The following is an 18,369-nucleotide window of genomic DNA, read 5'->3' as shown; positions in this document are numbered from 1 at the left end:
CTCCTTGATCACATTTCAATAACAATCCCCACCTCCACTCCCTCTTGGTATCCCTTACCCTACCTGGCATTTTTCTCCACCTTCAATTACCACCCAACATGGTCCCTATTTACTTATTTTCTGTTCCCCACCCCAATTAGAATGTAAGCTCGGGGAGGGAGGGTCAAAGACTCTGTTTTGTTCATTATTCTATTCTGAACACCCAGGACAGTGCCTGACGCATGTCATGTTTCCAATCAGTATTTGTTAAATGAATAAACAAACATGCAGTGATACAAGACTGGAGGAAGGGAACAGACTGAGGAGCAATGGACTTCAGGTTTACAGGAGGTTAAGATGGGCAATAACTTGATATGCCCAATCTCAGGTGGGATAAAAGAAGGGACTGGATAAATGGGACCCTGAGGCAGGCAGCTCCACGCTAGTGGTAGGGCTGGGTGGACAGCTATTGTTCTTGCCTACCTAACACTCCTTTACCCATCTGACAATAACCCCTGATTTTCCTTGAGCTTATCCTGCTTTGGGGGGTGAGCCTGTGACCTGATTTAGCCCATCAGCATGCCCCACACCTTTGCTCATAGTGATGGTTGACCCAATTTGGGCAATGAGTCTCCCAAAACAAATGGGTAAAAGAAACTTCCTGTCCAGGGACACTGGTAGTAGAAAGGATGGTAAAGCCCAGAGGCGGAGTCATCACCAGGAACCTGAGAATAAAGCCAACTCAGAAGAAAGCACCTCTGGTAAGAGACTTGAGTCCCTCCCTGGATGCAGACATGCCCACAGGTACTGAACATTTCAGTAATGTCAACCAATAAAGTCTCCTTTTCTGGTAAGCTATTTTGAATTGGGATTATGTCACTCCCAACTGAAAACATCCTGACCAATACTGAAGAACAGAGGGGAAACACATTCTCACAGCTCTGCAATACCTCACAGGGAAGCCTAATGTCAGGCAAGGTGTCCCAGAAGAGCAATCCTGTACCTTTTGGTGAAACTTATTGACCCTCTTTCTGGTGAGCAGGATGGGGCCATGGTGGTCGTTTTATTTACTATTCACGGTTATATTTTGGGAATAAATTCAACAACTTTGAATGTCTCTTTTAACATCTCAGCATCTCACAACCGTAAAAGCAATGATTAAACAGAATCTGATATTCTACTCAGTGCAGAAGGAGAGAGAGATTCACATGGTGAAAAGAGCACTGAACCAAAAGTCCAATAATCTGGCTTCTAATCCTTATCTGATCACTAACTAGCAGTGTGTTCTGAGTCAAATCATCTGCTTCTCTTGGTCTCAATTTCTAAGTCTGCAAGGTGAACAGCATTACTACTACATCCCCTTCAAGCACCATCCAATTCTGGACCAGAAAGCCCTCTAAGATAGGGATTCCTAATCTTCGATGGGATCTAACGCCCAGAAAAACATACATATGCACAAACACAAAATTTTGCACAGAGTTGCAGGGGGTTTACAACACTAGAAACCAATCTAGATCTCCAACCTCTCCATTCTACAGCAAGGAAGACACTAGCTTCTTCTTGAACTCCTGTGGTAATGGGGAGTTCACTATCTTACAAGGGAGCTAAACACGATTGAACTGCTCTAGAAAAATGAGTTTGCCTTCATATTGAACCAAGATCTTCACACAGTAATTTCTAACTATTAGTCCAAATTCTCCAGAGCAAATCAGAAAAACCCTCTTTCTCCTGTGTGTGGCCTCTCTTCATTTGTCTGAAGACTGTTTCCAACTTTCAAATGCAAATAATTTGTGAGGAGAAACGCAGAGGATTCACCATGCAAATTATGTTATAGTGCAATGTTAGAAAAATACACTCTGCCACCTCTTCCGAAATATGCCAACTACCCAAACATAAATGCCAAATTCCAAATAGGCACCGCTGCTATTAATCGGCATGATCTAAGTTTCCCAGAGAGAGCATTTATGTACAAAAACATCTCGAAGGACACGGCATAGTCTTGTGGAAAGAGCACTTCAGTAAGAATCAGAAGACTTGGAGTAGTACCCGCCTCTTCCCCCAACTACCTGTATACAGTTGGGCAACTCACTTAACCTCTCTGAGCCTGTTTCTCATCTGTAAAATGTGACCAAACCTACCTCACAGGGATGCAGTGAGGATTAAGTGATACAATGATCGTAAAGCTTCCAGCCCAAGCCTGGCCCCACAGCAAATTCTCAATCAACTCCGGTCCCCGGGCTCAGCAAGCGGTGCGCTTCTTTCGATGCGCTCGGCGCTCCGTTAGGAGCGGGATTCCCCTTCGCGAGCCGGAGCCTGCGCTCTGGGCTCGACTGAGGCTCCCTGGCCGCTCGCGCTTTTCTCTCCTTCTCCAAGATGGCGGCGGTCGGCGGCGCTGAGGCGGGATCCGGGCGAGCCGAGTGAAGGTAGCAGCGAGCGGAGCCCCCACGAGGCCGGCCTGGGCCCCCTCCCCGAGGCGGCAGCGGCCCCGCCCCGCCGCCACCCGCCGCTTGGGCCCGCGACACCGCCGCGGGGGCGCCTCAGGCCCGGTGCGGCCTAGCCCAGAGGCCGAGCCGGGGACTGGAGTAGCGGCCGCAGTCCGCCCCCGGGAAGGGGCTGGAGCGGGCCGCCGAAGGAAGGCGGGCGGGAGCTGTTCAAATGGGGAAGGCGGGAAAGCTGCGGGGCCGGGAGGGGGCGTGCGGCCGCCCCGGGGGCCTGCGGGCCGGGGCCGCCCCTCCCCCTGCCGGGGCCGTCTCCGCCCTCGGTGGCGCCAGGAGGCCGCCGGGGACGCGGGGACCGGGTCGGGGCCGCGGTGCGGCTCGGGACCCGGGGTGCGGGGTCCCCGGGCTGTCAAGGCGAAAGGGCCCCGGAGCCGGGGCGGCGGGAGGGCAGGGCCCTCGGCTGGCAGGAGAGGATGCGAGGAGCTTTCTTCTTTTCCTCTTCACAGAGCTTTGTTGAACTAGCTGTTGCTGCAAAACGGCCGGGAGAGTCCCATTGGTTTGCGTGGGGGCCGCAAAAATGGTGGTCCTGGGGGCTCTCTGTATAAATAACCCGGTGTTGTGTGTCCTTTTTGCGGGCGACCCAGTTGGAACGTGCCTTCGTAGTGCGATCTTCTCCGTACAGGCCCGTTTCCCCCCACAGCTTTTACTTGTAGATTCACTTTATATCACGTATTAGAGGAGCATCATTTCCCCCTCTCTCTGCCGGTTAAGCAGGTGGCTGATTATATTCCCTTATACCAGAACAAATAAAAAAAACTCAAAGGAAAGCCTGTTGATTGGACAAAGCTTGTCAAAATTTGTGTTGGTGGTTTTATGGAAATGTGTGTTGTCAGCCGATCTGTGCGGTGGTCGTGGTTCCGCTTAGCTGCCATGCGGTGATAGGATTCAATCCCCATCCCAGGCTGCCGGGATCTCTGCAGTTTCCAGAGCTGGCAGGGGCTGTGAGTGCTGCATAGGTAGGTTCCTGGAGAAGGGAGTGGCAGGAATTCGGAGTCGCTGTGTTCTGAGATTGGAGGAGATCTCTACAAAAACGACAAGAGGGCACCTGCGCTATCCCAGAAGTAAACAACAACAGCAACAATTCAGAAACTGGCAACAGCTGGATGTGCACCTTCCTTCCTTTTCCTGCGCGGACAGGCGATTTGAGTTCGTGGAGAGAGTGGTGGAAGAGAACGCGGACTCTTGAGCAAGGCTCTCATCCCGAACTAGACCCGGAGTTCAGGATTTTGCTTACTGCTCGGATCAGGGGGCTTAATTTGTTCACTCTTTTTCAACACTCATTTACATTCTGGAATGAAGAAGCTTGTTAGCAACTGCTGGGGCTCAGATTACATCAAACAAATCACCCTCTGAAACTTTTTTTCCCCCTATAATTATCATTTGGACCTGCAACATAAGAAAGTACGATACCTGATGATTTTTGCTTTTTCATTCATCACTTTGGTAATCCCGAAAGCTATGACAAAATATGGACACTTCTCTACAGGTAGAACGGCAGCTCCGCCTCCCCTTTTTCATATCCCGAAGAAGAGCCCCAGAAGAGCCATTTAACAATTTGCACATTGCATAAGTACACATTTTTTGTGATGGCATGTTTCTGGCCTCTGTAGGCAACATTAAATAATGAACTTTCACTTATGTTGTCATTTCTTAGCACACTGAGAGGAACATAATGGTAAAACTATCCCTGCCTCTTGAAGTTGACAACATTGAATTCTATAAACTCCAAAATGATGAAATTCGGGAGAATGTGTTTTAACACCTGTTTTACTTTTGCCAACATTTAATGTAATTACGACCTCTGCTTTCTAATGTGAAAGTCAAACCTAATATTTTTCACTTTCGTTAATCCCACAATCTGCTGCCTAACCCCGAACTCTGAATTTATCATGGATAATATTCAAGACCTGGAAGGAATATCAGGGGGTCATCTGATTCTATATAAATGTTGTCCTAACTCTGCCTTTCTTCCACACTATTGCTTGAGACTTCTTTATCTGGTTTCATCTTTCCTTTATGAGTCAGCAACCAAAAGTAACCCCTGAGCTGCAATAATATCTTGATTTAAAAGAACCTAGGGGCGCCTGGGTGGCACAGCGGTTAAGCGTCTGCCTTCGGCTCAGGGCGTGATCCCGGCGTTATGGGATCGAGCCCCACATCAGGCTCCTCCACTAGGAGCCTGCTTGTTCCTCTCCCACTCCCCCTGCTTGTGCTCCCTCTCTCGCTGGCTGTCTCTGTCTCTGTCAAATAAATAAATAAATAAAATAAAATAAAATAAAAAAAATAAAATAAAAAAATAAAAGAACCTAAAAATTGAAGGTCCATCAGTCTGCCCAAGCTGTGAGCGGCATAGTCCATTGTGTTCAATTTTAAATTTTTAAACTCTTGACTGTTCCAGTTCTTTAGTGAATCAGCCTTGCCTACAGGCCCCACTCATTTTTTTCTCTACAGGTTATTTAATCCTGTAATTTGTAAACCACTTTTCAGTGTTTTTATGAAAATGTAAACAGCAGCAGGCCTAATTCCAATACCTAGTGCTCACATCAGCACGTGTTCTCTGTTGGCCTGTGCCTCTAAAGATCAACTCCTGATTTCCTGTTCCCTTTCACAACTTTTTAAATCCACTGGTGGTTTTTCAAAGCAGTCAGTTATAAAACCATGAACCTTTTTCTCGTAGATCAGAAGTCACATCATGGTTTTCTTTCTCATATTGTCTTCGGAGGTACTTATTCCCACTCTGTTAGATTGTTCAACTCTGTTTTATGTTAGTTTTGATGTTACTAAAAAGAAGGCTGGCCTGTAAGTCTCAGGGCCTGCCTTTGCTTCATTTAGAAGTGCATATTCTTGTTGACGACAGATTGATGGACATATTTATGACATTGAATGTTTAAGATTATTTTCTTATCAAACATTCTTGGCCAAAATTCATTTGGCCTGAAAACATTTAACTTGAGGTCTCAAGTTGTATTTCTTGGCATTACCAGCCTACGAAAACTCATGGGACCTATATATTTTTTCCTAAGAAAGTCAATATACTGTAGTGCCAGTGACAGGGCATACGATTTTCAAGTGAATGGACCTGATTCCCTATAACATTCCCCCTTCCTTCACTTTTGGAGTAGTGCCACTTGTGTGGAAAGGGGAGGGCAGTAATTTCTATTTGAGAAAGTTGAGAATGCAGGAGCATGAAAAACTGGCTACATGATGTGCGTTGCCTTGTATTTGTACATGAGCTCTGACCTTACATCCCCTTCGTTTCCTATGAAAAGCCCTCGGAGCAAGCAGTTCTCTGGTTTATCACTAAAATAATTCAATCTGTTTGGTTTCTTTACTCTAGATCCTCTTAGCTTTGACCAAGTCCGTTCTTCCTTCTCCTTCTCAGGGCAGTGGAGAAATGCTTTTTTATGTTACTTTTCTTAACATTCCTTGTAAATCATTCTTGGCAATGCTTTTTCTCTTTATTTGTTCAACTTAGGCATGTCTGCGCATTGTATTTTATCTGACTTGTGCAATTAAGTCTTTTTTCCTTTCGTTTATTTTAAATGTAATTCTTAGGAGAGTTTCCCTTGTTAATCAAATTTTCTTTCACAAGAGTTATGTACTTCAGTATTACCCATATCCTCCTGAAGGGACTGGCAATGTGTCACTGAAGAACCCTTCAGCATTTCTAAATCCCCATATAGTGATGAAGGTAAAATAAAATGTAAATAAATAACCAATCTGATCACCTTGTAAGCATTTCACTAACCAGTTGAGAACATTTTCAATATATTTAGAATGTTATTCTTAAATTTCCTGCAAGGATTTGTGACATTGCCTGTCCTTAAAGTACCTGAAGAACTTTACCTTAGAGTACAGCCTGTGGCTTGTCATTGTCAAAGTCAAAGTAGACATATAAACTTGAATGTCCAAAACAAATGTTTTTAACAAATTCAAAATAATATTTAGAACATTTAAATTTCAAGAATTCAACAAAAATCTTAATAATCATAAAAACTTCACCACCAATGGACAAATGATAATTCTTCCCTGTTTTCACCTAGCCTTTAAGAAAGGCCTGATAGCCTTGAAAGCTGTCATGTGACCAACTAATAGAAGAAGTGTCCTTGCTTTTACGCTTCTACGGTTTTGAGCAAATTCACATAGGCCAACAAAATGCATACCAAAAAATTACACTCTAAATGTCTTTACTATCCCTGTAATGTTATCATCATTTCTGTTTAAACTGCAATACAATAGATTTTAGCCTGCCACCGATCCACATGGTAGGATTTTATGGTCTGGAATGTTTGCTGTAATCTGTCTTCCTCTGCATCTTGCTTTATCTGTGCATTTTGTAACCATGATTGAACCTATCCCTCTGACTTCATGTCAGTATTTACCATCTCAGTGTTGTCCGTCCTGTTGGCATTTCAGAAATTCTCGTTAATTTTGAGATATTTTTTATTATATGGGAGGTATTTTATATACTTCACCAAACCACAACTCTAACTCATAAATCAAATCAAATTAAGCCCAGTACACTTCCTGCAGTTTCAACCCCAATATATTTACAAACAGAAAAAGGAGGTGACAAGACCCTCCTTTATTTCCTGCTGCCCTTCCAGTCTGCCCTTGGATCACTACGCATTTCCACCTGGAAGGTTGCTTCTCCACAGTGATTTCGCATTACAGGAGGGTTTTCCTTCTTTGTTTCTCAGACCTGGTCCTGTAGACGGGAAGGAGCCTGGACACAGTGACACATTCACAAAGGCCCTGCAGGACCGCCATGGCTTATGATGACTCCATGAAGAAAGAAGGTATGACCCCTTAATGTGCGAAGCATTCCAAAGGGGGTTTCCTCTTCAATCCTTGCAGCCCATGGACATAGAGACCAGGACTGGCCATCACAGCCTGGACTCCCAAGTGATGGTCCAGAGCAGTATTATGACACTCATCCTCCACATCATCCCCAGACTGGGCCCATGGAAGCGAAAACCAGGACAGGGTTCCAGCATGAGAGTCTGAAATATGAGTCTCTGTAGTCTATTGGGGCGATCCCCTGCAGCACTCGTGGTCCTTGCCAGCTCCACTGTGCAGGAGTCTGGGGATAGGAATCACATTTTGGACTCCCACAGAGCAGCACAGCACGTGAATCCTTATTCTTTTCAGCCTTACCTCTGCGAGTCTGTGTCCACCTGCCAAATCACAACTAAGAAACCATGTCTGAGGATGCACACGGGGCCTTTGCATAGCGTGGAAGCATTGTTTCTGCAGGTTTGGTTCTTGTATTTGCAGCCAGGTCATCAAGAAATACTCTTGCCCCCTGGATCCTAGCCCTATATTCCAGTGGACTTGTTGAAATATTATTTTAACTTGGAAATGGAGGGATTGTTGCATTACATATGTGGTGATTTCTTTGGTTGTCACTTACTTGCCTTTCTCCTTTCCTTTCCCAAACGAACCTGGCTTTCAGATTGCTTTGATGGTGATCACAGCTCTGAGGACACAGGACTAGCCGCTGGCCGAAGCCAACGAGAAAAGAAACGTTCTTACAAAGATTTTTTAAGAGAAGAGGAAGAAATCGCTGCTCAGGTCAGAAATTCTTCCAAGAAGAAGTTAAAGGTAAATTCTAAACATGTGAATCAGGAAAGTTTTTAACTATCTCACGTCCTGTTTCCTAGTATTTGAAGAAAGAAGCGTATTTTTAAAACTTAAAAAAGATAAACACCGTTCACTGTCTACTTTTAATATTTCCTGTGTTTTACTTTGTTTTCAAAGTCAGAAATCAAAGAACAAAATTGGTTCCAAACTGCTTTTGCCTCATCATCTTCTTCAGTGGTCAATTCTTCTTCCTCTTCAATTCCAGGATAGTGAGCTTTATTTCTTGGGGACGGACACGCACAAGAAGAAGAGGAAGCACTCCTCTGATGATTACTACTATGGAGGTAAGGAGGGGAAAGGGCAGCAGGTGGGACGAACACATCACTGGTTCTTGGAGTCGGGGTAGGGGAAAGGGATCCAGATGTTGCTGACTCAGTGGCCTATTTAACAGGACAGTGGTTCTTGTTCTGAGTGCCGATAAACCAGTGTGAAGGAGGAGAGAGGTGGAGGGCTGGTATTTTGGAGGATTCAGCATAGAAGAACAGTCTTCATTTGTGATACACCAGGTACCAGGTTCCTTCTCCCCCCCAATCATCCACTTATCTTCTGCCCATTGTTACCCAGCATCCCTTTTGCCGTATGTACTCCTGGGCCCTCTGGCCTGCACCTGTGGGTTACTTCTCAGTCCAGTGCATATCCACTCACAAGACCAGTTTTTCTTAGCTCTCTTATACGCATAGCTGATGAGACTAACCCTGTACTAGAATGGGCTTGTCCTGAACACAGAAGCAAATGACACTCTGTCTGCAGTGTAACCTAAATTGTAACTGCTCGTAATCCCATAGCTTAGTCCATTCTTCTGGGTCCGCCCTCTCTGGTTGCCATGAAGACTCAGTGAAGAGAAGCAACTTTAGTCGCAAGAACTGTGTCCAGGATCCAGGGCCAGGCAGCATCTACCGAGCCAAGAAGCGCACGGGCGTCATCAGGAATCAGTGGAAGGGCCTCCCCTCAAATCATTTCTCTTAGCCTCTTCCTCATGTTAGTTGAGTGTTTTTGGTGAGAGAGGAAACTTGTTGGAAGTTGGTTTGTCGTGTGGACATTACTTCTCTTGATTATTTCCAGACCTTTCGTCTTTGGAATCGTCACAGAAGAAAAAGAAAAAGTCCAGCCCACAATCTGCCGATACAGCCATGGACCTGTTGAAAGCCATCACTTCCCCGCTGGCAACAGGCTCCAAGCCCTCCAAAAAGACAGGGGAGAAATCCTCTAGTTCTTCAAGTCATTCGGAGAGTAAAAAGGAACACCACAGGAAGAAAGTAAGCGGAAGCAGTGGGGAGCTATCCCTGGAGGATGGTAGTTCCCACAAATCAAAAAAAATGAAACCACTCTACGTGAACACAGAGACACTGACCCTTCGCGAGCCCGATGGCTTAAAGATGAAACTCATTCTCTCACCAAAGGAGAAGGGAAGCAGCTCGGTTGATGAGGAGCCTTTTCAATACCCCTCTCAGCAAGCGACTATGAAAAAATCCTCTAAGAAATCAGCTCGCGATGAGCAAGGTGCTTTACTCCTAGGACACGAGTTACAGAGCTTTCTGAAAACAGCCCGGAAAAAGCACAAGTCCTCCTCCGACCCACATTCCTCTCCCGGCCCCGAAGGCTGTGGGGCGGATGGCTCCCAGTTCCCAGAATCCCACAGTGCTAACCTTGATCTTTCGGGACTTGAACCTATCCTAGTAGAATCGGACTCTTCCTCTGGTGGGGAGCTAGAGGCTGGGGAGTTAGTCATCGACGACTCTTACCGGGAAATCAAGAAGAAAAAGAAGTCCAAGAAGAGCAAAAAGAAGAAGGACAAGGAGAAGCATAAAGAGAAGCGGCACTCCAAGTCCAAGAGAAGTTCAGGCCTTGCAGCTGCCACCGTGGCAGAGGTCGCAGTGGCACCCGGCCCTCCTCCCAGCGTCCCCCACACTGGAGCCGCTGCCCCCCCCCAGCCACTGCCCAGCCTCCACACAGACGGGCATAGTGAGAAAAAAAAGAAAAAAGAGGAGAAAGACAGAGAAAGAGACAGAGGAGAAAAGGTAAACCATTTTTTAAAGTGTGGTGGGTAAGAGATGATAGTTGTAAGCGGACTTGGAATTAGGCAGCTGAGGTGAACGGTGGGGAACGTGGCAAGGCCAATCTGATGGGATGACATGAGGTGTAAAATATTGCCAGTGGCCATGTCTCTCTGGTGCAAGGATAGGAGCAGTCTTAATTTTTCCTGGGTTTTCTTAATAGAGTTGTTCTCCCATCGGGCCAAGCGTAAGTTTAGGGATACCGTTGAACTTGAAATTCACAGAAGGAGCCAAACCCAGTTTCTTTCAGTGAGCAGCACTGTCTGCCTAGGGCAATTGAGAGAGACATTCTCTGCGTTCATTCTGAGAAACAGATCTTCAAAATTAGGAAAATAACGACCAAGCTCACGAATTAAGCTAATGCCTTTCTACTAACTGGCGTGGGCCACTTTCTGGTATTCTTTTTAGTGTCAAACGTGTGTTCTTTCACCATGTGAGTGCTTACTGTTTGCTGGGCCCAGTGCTCCAGTGGGTGGAGAGAGGTGCAGAGCTGAGCAGGACAGAGCTCCTGACCTTAGGGAGCACACTGATTGCTGAAGAGATAGGAAGGAGAAATCAACCGCCTTGGTTTAACTTCTTTCCCGCAACTCAAGAAATCTTCTAGCGGTTGTACTTTCGGGGCTAACAACTATGTCATTAAAGGTTTTCTGTAAAAAAAAAAAAAAATAATAAGCCTTTTTCCGCATTATCAAAGTAATATATTAATTTTATAGAAATTAAGAAATTCAGAGCTGTGGAAAGAAAACGGTCAAAAAGGTTAGTTTCACCTAAGGACAATATTTGTTTTCAGGACTTTTTTTTTTTTTTCCCTTGGTAGAATTTACTGAGGCACAAATGTACACATGTTTAGTATACCATTTGGTGAGTTTTGACAATTGCACGTGCCTGGGTGACCAAACCTCTGTCAGGATATAGAAATAGCATTATAAAATAATCATCATCCGAAATAGCATTCTCATACTTCTTCCCAGTCAGTCCTCACTGTTGCGATTTTTTCCCAGTCTTAACAGTTTATTTTTACATCTCCCTCTTCCCTGCTTTCCCTCTCCTCTATGTCCACTCAGGTGTTGAGCCTGATATGCTTTCTCCTTCATAACTTCCATGCCTGTATGTCCTGCATTACCACTGCCCCATCTTGGGCCTCTTCCCTCCCTGTACTTAATGTAATAAATGGCCTCCTTTCTGTTTTTTCCCAAATGTAATTTGTACACATTGATGCCAGAATGTTCTTAAGTACGACTTTGATGTGGACAGTCCTCTGGTTCAGCATCTTCAGTGGATCCTTAACCTCCTTCACGTTAGAGCATAAGCTCCAAGAGAACCAGGATCATGTCTGTCATGCTCTCTCTACTTCATCCCCAGCACTGAACCCGCAGTCTGGCCTGTTGTAGTTAGTCCAGAAATACTTGTTGAATGAATAAATATCAAAGTCCAAACCCTTGGTCAAGCATTCATAATTGTCTGGGATTGAGCCCTAAACCTCCGTTCTCAGCTCTACCTCTTAGTCTGCATTACACGCACTGTGTGGAAACCAAACTTGGCCCTTCCATTCTTACTTCTTCCATTGCTTGTTTTTTATAGTGATCTTTGTTCTCCATCTATTGAAGTTTGGCCTTCCCTTCAAGACCTAATCAAATGCCTCCTCTTCCAAGACATCCTGACCCTCCAGTCAGAATTAACTTCTGACTTCCCATAACACCTTACTATGGGAAGTCACTGCACTTACTGTCCTTTATGTTGGAGTTTTCTTTGTGCATATTCCATTTCCCCTGTTAAAGACTATAAGCTCCTTAGGTACTATTTAGTTACCTTACTATTACCTTCAACTCCTCAGTGTCCTTGGTAGGCATCTTGTGATAGATGTCGAATGAATATATGGATGCAAGCATAAGTATTGAAAAGGTAAGTCAGGTGCAAATTGTAAAGAATCTTGAATTAAGGATTTGGCAGCAGGCACTCTGGGCTTATGAGCAGGACTTAGATATGCTCTCAGTGATCATTTAAGAATAAAATAACAGTGCAGCGGATGGATGAGACTGAGGAGAGATTGTAACAGACCACCCTGAGGTTTGCAGTCTGAGGTTTCAGGTATTATAAAATTATAAAAGCCTGATAGAAACAGCAGAAGAGACAGATTCAGGAGAGGCCCTGAAGGAAAAACTGACACGATGTGGCAATAGGGCTTAGGTCTGGGAAAGCAGAAGCATAAATTGAGTATAAAAATGGACCTTAAAGGGGCGCCTGGGTGGCTCAGTCAGTTGAACGTCTGCCTTAGGTTCAGGTTGTGATCCCAGGATGGGATTGAGACCCGCATCAGGCTCTCTGCTCAGCGAGGAGTCTGCTTCTCCCTCTTCCTCTGACCCTCCTCCCCGCTTATGCTCTCTCTCTCTGTCTCAAGTAAATAAAATCTTAAAAAAAAAAAATGGCCCTTAAGGTTTTGAACTTGAGCGCCTTGGAAAATAAAATTATAATCTCCAGTGTAGGACTTATTTATAATTCCCCCATGTAGCTAGCAATTGCTAGTAAAAAAAGGTACTTTCATTTATAGCAAAAATTTTACTAGGAATCAGTATTTGATCATGACTGTCCAAACCTGAGGTAGTCATACTCAGAATGTAATCATTTATTTATCCAACAAGTATCTATGGAACATATACCATGTTTTTTAAAACCTGACCTATGCATAAAAATTTCCTGTGGAGTTTGTTCTTTGTTTTGGGGGGTCTTTTTTAAGAGAGCACACACGTGTATGCGTAAGCCGGGGCTGGGGGGTAGTGCAGAGCAAGAGAGAAAGAATCTCAAGCAGGCTCCATGGCCAGCACAGAGCCCAACGTGGGGCTCAGTCTCGTGACCCCAAGATCATGACCTGAGCCAAAATCAAGAGTCAGATGCTTAACCAGCTGAACCACCTGGGTGCCACATCCTGTGGAGTTAAAAAAAAAAAAAAAATCCTTCCCTTGGTTTTGTTTCAGTAAAAAAGAACTACCTAAAAGTCCACCAAGAGATAGACAGGAAGGCTTCAGGAATAGCATTCGCCCAACTACAGCGAGCAGAGATGGGAAAGCCACCTGGTAGGAACGCTGAAAGCTTCTGTGTGCCGTTTCTAGTTTAGGTCCTATGACCAGGACTGAACAATAAGTAGACAAGCAAGGAGGATGTCTGGTTTGGGAGAATAAGAAAAGTCAGGTTAGATTTTAGGATATAAGTATCAGGAGATTCAGCTTATCTGAGGTTAAGAGTGTGGGCTGTGGAGCCAAACCACTTGAGTTCACATCCTGGCTATGCCACTTACAAGCTATGTACTGTTGGGCAAGTTGCCTAATTTCTCCATCCAGAAGGTGTGGATGACAACAGACATACCTGATTGGGTTATTAAGGGTTAAATGAGGTGATCATAGATGTAAAAGGGTTTATTTAGGACCACAGTGTGCCAGGGCCCTCTGCGGCCACAGCCAACTCACAGGGGCACCACTGGATATTTTAAATATATTAAATTTTCAAGAGAAACAGCAGTATGTGGCATCGGTCAGATACCTTGGGAACTACTAGCTCAAGGTAATTCATGGTTGCAACCTCTTATCATGTTCCGTTCCTTTCAATATTGCCACCTCTTTTCAAAGCTGGTCTTCTCTGATGGCTTTGGTAAAAAGCAAGTGACACATGAAAACCCACGTGGGCACCCAACTGAGTTCAGGAACTCTAGCTTTGCACACTCATGAGCATTCAGTAAAAGTTAGTTGTTACAGTCATCATCGCAGGAGAAGTTCTAGAGAGCAATGGAAATGCGAGACCTGGAACTCAGTAGAGCAGTTGAAACTGGGTGAGAGCCGGAGTGTTCCTGTGCACTAACTGAAATCCAGGAGCAGGGAAGAAAGAGGAGAGCCCAGAGCAGAGTCCTGTAGAGCATGTAGCTCAGGGCACCGGAGAAGGAAGGGGGAGCAGTGGTGTCAGAGGAGAAACCAGAGAGGGGCCAGTGTCATAGAAGTGAGGGAGCAAACCGTTTGAGAATAGACTGGACTCCAGTAGAAAGGATGAGGATTCCAATGCAGCAGGGAGAAGGGGAGCCAGCCTGACCGAGTCCACGCAGGAGTGAGAAGCAAAGGCAGCGGGGGCAGAAGTCTTGATACAGAATCTTGATAGAGACGAGGGGATTGGGCTCAGTCCGGGGAAAGGTAACGCTCTCAGTGCTGAGTTTTGCTTGGGGAGAGGCTTTTTGTGGTTTTATTTGTTTGCTTGTCTGTCGGTTCGTTGTTGAATCCTGCTTTCTGAGGATTAGAGCAATCATCTGGTCATACCTTAATGATGTCCCCTTTAAGATCATCCCAGTGGAGTGGAAGTCTTTGTATTGGAGGAACACGAGCCAGTAACATCGCAAAGATACCTTACTTTGGGTTTCACTGAATCAATAAAAGCCCATTCACTCACTACCACTCAAAATAATATCTGTGACATTGCCGCTTCCGGGGCATGCCTTCAGTTATCTGTATGTTTCCAGAATGTTCATGTTTCCTCTAAGCAAGCTGAGGCCAGCCAGGTGGCTTGGTATCTGGCACACTCAGACATTGTTGTTGATCAAGTGATACACTGAAGTCTCAGCTATAGCTAGACTTGTGATGGTATTACACACATTCTCCCTCTGGTAAAACTTAACTTCAGAGTGACAACAGCGATAAATGGTAAAAGTCAGTAGCTCCCATCTTATGCGTGCCTGCCATGTGTCTAGGCATATGACATCCTAGGCATTTGGCATCGCTAACGGTCTTCACTGACAGGTATCAGTAGCCCCATTTGACAGAGGAAGAAGCTGAGAAGAAAAGACACAGAGCTGGAATTTTAATAGAGGTTTCTTTAACCCCACGCCCGTAGTCTTTGAACTATACCATATGGCCTTCTAAAACTTCTAGAGATGGTCGTCCGGCCCCGTGTGTCTTCGTCAAAACTAAAAGTAGGTTCTAGGTCAAAGGAAACCGATGCCATGTGCTAGTGTCTGGGATCCTTCCCACTGAGACATACAGCCGTTGTTTCTTAGTCGAAGAGGCGGAGCATAAGGAAGTGCAGACAGCTTGGGCTCAAGCACGGCGACTCGGGTCCTTGTCAAGTCTGCTGCTTACCTGCTTCGTTCTTCGGTGATGCTTCCTCATGGCTCACTTGTAAAGCGCAGTTGTTCAGATTAATAGCAGATACACGGAACACGCGCCGCACAGGGCCTGGCCCTGTAAATAGCTGTGGTTACAATTACTGTTTTTTTATCCCAGGTTCTTCCAAAGCTTAAAGTATGCTTGAAAACATCTTTTTAAAGCTTTTTTTCTCATCCGGTCATTTTGCATATTAGACCAAGCAAGGACCCTATGTTTTTATGGTTTTGTTTTTGTTTTGCTTTGTTTTATAATATAACACCCACCTTGTAGGAAGCAGACTCAGCACTTATCTCACCTATTTGGACAACCGTGAAGATCTAGAAAGAAAACAGGGTCTGCAAGGAGCAAAAGCAAGTTTCCTGCAGCTCGTTGGAGCGCTTCCTGAGCGCTGGGGAAAGGAACGCTGGCCAGGGATGAGTCTCGTGACCTCCCTGCCCCTGTTCTGTGCTTTGTAGAAGAGCAAACTGGCACCCAGCCTGTGGATTCACGCTCTGCCCTTCTCACACTCAGTGCCGAGACTTTGTTATCCGTCTAGTGCATATTTCTTCTGCAGTTGAGTTGTGCCGGGCACTGGCCAGGTGCTGTGGATTAAAGATGAATAAGACACCCTGCCAGCCAGCATCCTGTTAACTCGAAGGCTCTAGGTGTAGGAAGTGAGGCCGGAAAGCATTTCAGTGAGCCGAGCCTCAGCGCAGGGCTGTGCGGAGTGCCCAGGGAGTACGAGGGAGGCCTGGGGTGTCAGAGAAGGTTTCCTCAGGCGAGCTGTATCATCTGAACCGAATCTTAGGGCCAAATAGGAACTATCCGGTAGAAATGAGGAGTAGGTGTTTCCTTTGAGGAGTGAAAGGTGTGTGTGAAGGTATTGAGATACCAGAAGGCAAAGGATGTTCAGAGAACCACAGGAAGTCCAGGTGACTGAAGTGGGGCTGGCAGAAGGTTAGAGTGAGCAGGTAAAGGCCGGAAGAATCGCTGCGGGCCTGCCTTCTAGGAAAGGGTAGAGGAGCTGAGTCATAATTAGTACATTACGACAAGAACAGCTATATCTGTGGTTTGTAATACGGCCTGAGCGCTGCACTAAGTGTTTTATCTGTGGTGTATCAGTGAATTTTCACAGGAACCCAGTGAGGCGAAGACGGTATCATCTCCTTGTCACAGAACTAAGCTCAGAGAAGTGAAATAACCTGCCCAGGGCCCCCTCCTGTTTCAGGTGCAGAGCAGGAATCTGAACCCAGGTCTTCGTGATTGCGTGATCCATGCTCTTTCCCCGATACAGAAAGGTTGTTCAAATTATATTCAGTGGTGTATTGTGAGAGATAGCACAAGTATAGAGTATGTTTTTGAAAGATTTCCATTCAGAATCGTTCAAATAAAAGCTTTGGTGTGAAAACCTGACTTCTCTGGCACCCTTGTCTTTAGCCAGATCAGATTTAGGGATCGCAGCCAAGTTAGTTCAGAAGAACGTCAGATGGTATCGTGGTTACCAGTGCGGGCTCTGAAGCCAGACTGCCTGCGTTCAGATGCTAGCCCTGCCACTGCTACGTGTATGGCTCTGGAGCTTGGTTTCCTCATCTTTGAAATGGCAGTAATGGGACACCTGACTGGCTCAGTCAGTAAGTAGAGCATACAGCTCTTTGATCTCAGGGTTATGAGTTTGAGCCCCCTGTTGGGCAGAAAGAGTACTTCAGAAATTTTTTAAATTCAAAAAATAAAATGGCAGTACTAATGGAATTTACCTCCCAGGGCTGTTGTAAGGTTTAAATGGATTTCTACAGGTAATGCGTTTATACAGCATCTCCCATAGTATTAATATGAATGAGGCGATTGGGTTCTTATCAGCAGAAGAAAGCCAATTTTTTGCTGGGGTTTTTTGGTTTTGGTTTTGTTTTATGGGGGGGGGGGGGGGGGGCGGGGTTCGCCAGAGGGAGAGGAAGAGAGAATCTTAAGCAGGCTCCACGCCCAGTGTGGAGCCCTATGCATGGCTCAGTCTTATGACCCTGAGATCATGACCTGAGCCAAAATCAAGAGTTGGATGCTTAACCAGCTGAGCCACCCAGGAACCCCTTGTTTTTGTTTTTGTTTTAAGGTTTTATTTATGTATTTATTTATTTTGGAGCAAGAGACAGCTCTTGGGCATGGGCGCGAGGTAGGGGAAGGACAGAGGGGGAAGGAGAGAGAATCTTGAGCAGACTCTGCGCTGAGCATGGAGCCCGACACAGGGCTCAATATCATGACCCTGAGATCATAACCTGAGCTGAAACCAAGAGTCTTAACCAACTGAGGCAGCCACCCAGGTGCCCCAAGCCAAGTTTTATTTTTAAGATTTACAAGCTATGTTTTGCCTTAGGCCCCAGATGTTTTATCCTTTAAAAAATATGTTCTTAGACTAGAGTTTGGGGTGGGGTTGAAGAGGAATTTTCATCAGATTGTCAAAGAGTTCTTTCCCAAGACTTAAACATGACTGCTTTATAAAGAGCATTAAGAAGTTACTCTGTGAAAGGTCTTGATATTGTGGTATATGTTATCAAACACTTAAAAGGAGCTTCTGGCTGCATGATTACAGCATTGTGAGTCACACTTAGTAAGAGGATTTGTTGGCAGTCGTTTGCTACTAATAATAAAGTATCCAACGTTTTGAAATATTACCATTGTATTAAGGAGAGTCCTGTTATACCACATGTAACCACTGTGATTCACTTGCAATACTGTGTGTTTTCTCGCATTACAAAGTCTAGAGTGGAATTACTGGCCTTGTCTTTGGAATCATGTAGAAATGTTTTGTGTGCATAGAGGTCATCCGTTATTTGTAGATTTCTAACTACTAAAGTACATTTAGAAAAATTTCTGTGCCCTGGAGAGGGTTGAACCCTTCAGTTTCAATTCCAAACTTTCGGTCCACAGAGGGGAGTTGCATTTTGCACAGTGGTTAGGTTCTAAGGTTAGCACATAAGGTGAGAATTTTAAGTAGTCCAAGTTTCCCTGAAAACCGCTTAAGAAGGCCGGCTTCAAGGGGCGCCTGGGTGGCGCAGTCGTTAAGCGTCTGCCTTCGGCTCAGGCTGT

General features: G+C 45.3%; 1 protein-coding gene and 1 long non-coding RNA gene across 8 annotated transcripts in view; one reads left to right on the top strand and one right to left on the bottom strand.

The window, feature by feature from the left end:
* LOC130544469 (uncharacterized) overlaps positions 1-2,353 on the bottom strand; it is a 116,244-nt gene extending 113,891 nt beyond the window's left edge. For both annotated transcript variants that reach the window (XR_008960757.1, XR_008960756.1), the window contains exon 1: positions 2,118-2,353. This is a non-coding gene — a long non-coding RNA (uncharacterized LOC130544469). The remainder of the gene's footprint in view (positions 1-2,117) is intronic.
* Positions 2,311-18,369, top strand: part of HMGXB4 (HMG-box containing 4) — a 29,451-nt gene continuing 13,392 nt past the window's right edge. Inside the window, exons 1-5 of one of the 6 annotated variants that reach the window (XM_044384454.3) lie at positions 2,318-2,402; positions 7,178-7,276; positions 7,933-8,051; positions 8,326-8,404; positions 9,183-10,138. In XM_044384454.3, the coding sequence (XP_044240389.1) occupies positions 7,246-7,276; positions 7,933-8,051; positions 8,326-8,404; positions 9,183-10,138 (1,185 nt within the window). In that variant the 5' untranslated portion in view covers positions 2,318-2,402; positions 7,178-7,245. Of the gene's footprint in view, positions 2,403-4,770; positions 7,277-7,628; positions 7,734-7,932; positions 8,082-8,323; positions 8,405-8,511; positions 8,627-9,182; positions 10,139-18,369 lie in introns of those variants that run through there. The other 5 variants (XM_026499717.4, XM_048218041.2, XM_026499720.4 and 2 more) reach the window with 5 other exon arrangements.

The sequence above is a fragment of the Ursus arctos genome, unplaced genomic scaffold (genome assembly GCF_023065955.2).
Source record: "Ursus arctos isolate Adak ecotype North America unplaced genomic scaffold, UrsArc2.0 scaffold_21, whole genome shotgun sequence".
Lineage (NCBI taxonomy): Eukaryota > Metazoa > Chordata > Mammalia > Carnivora > Ursidae > Ursus > Ursus arctos.
The sequence above is the reverse complement of the archived record's forward strand: the minus strand, read 5'-3'. Positions and strand labels throughout refer to the sequence as shown.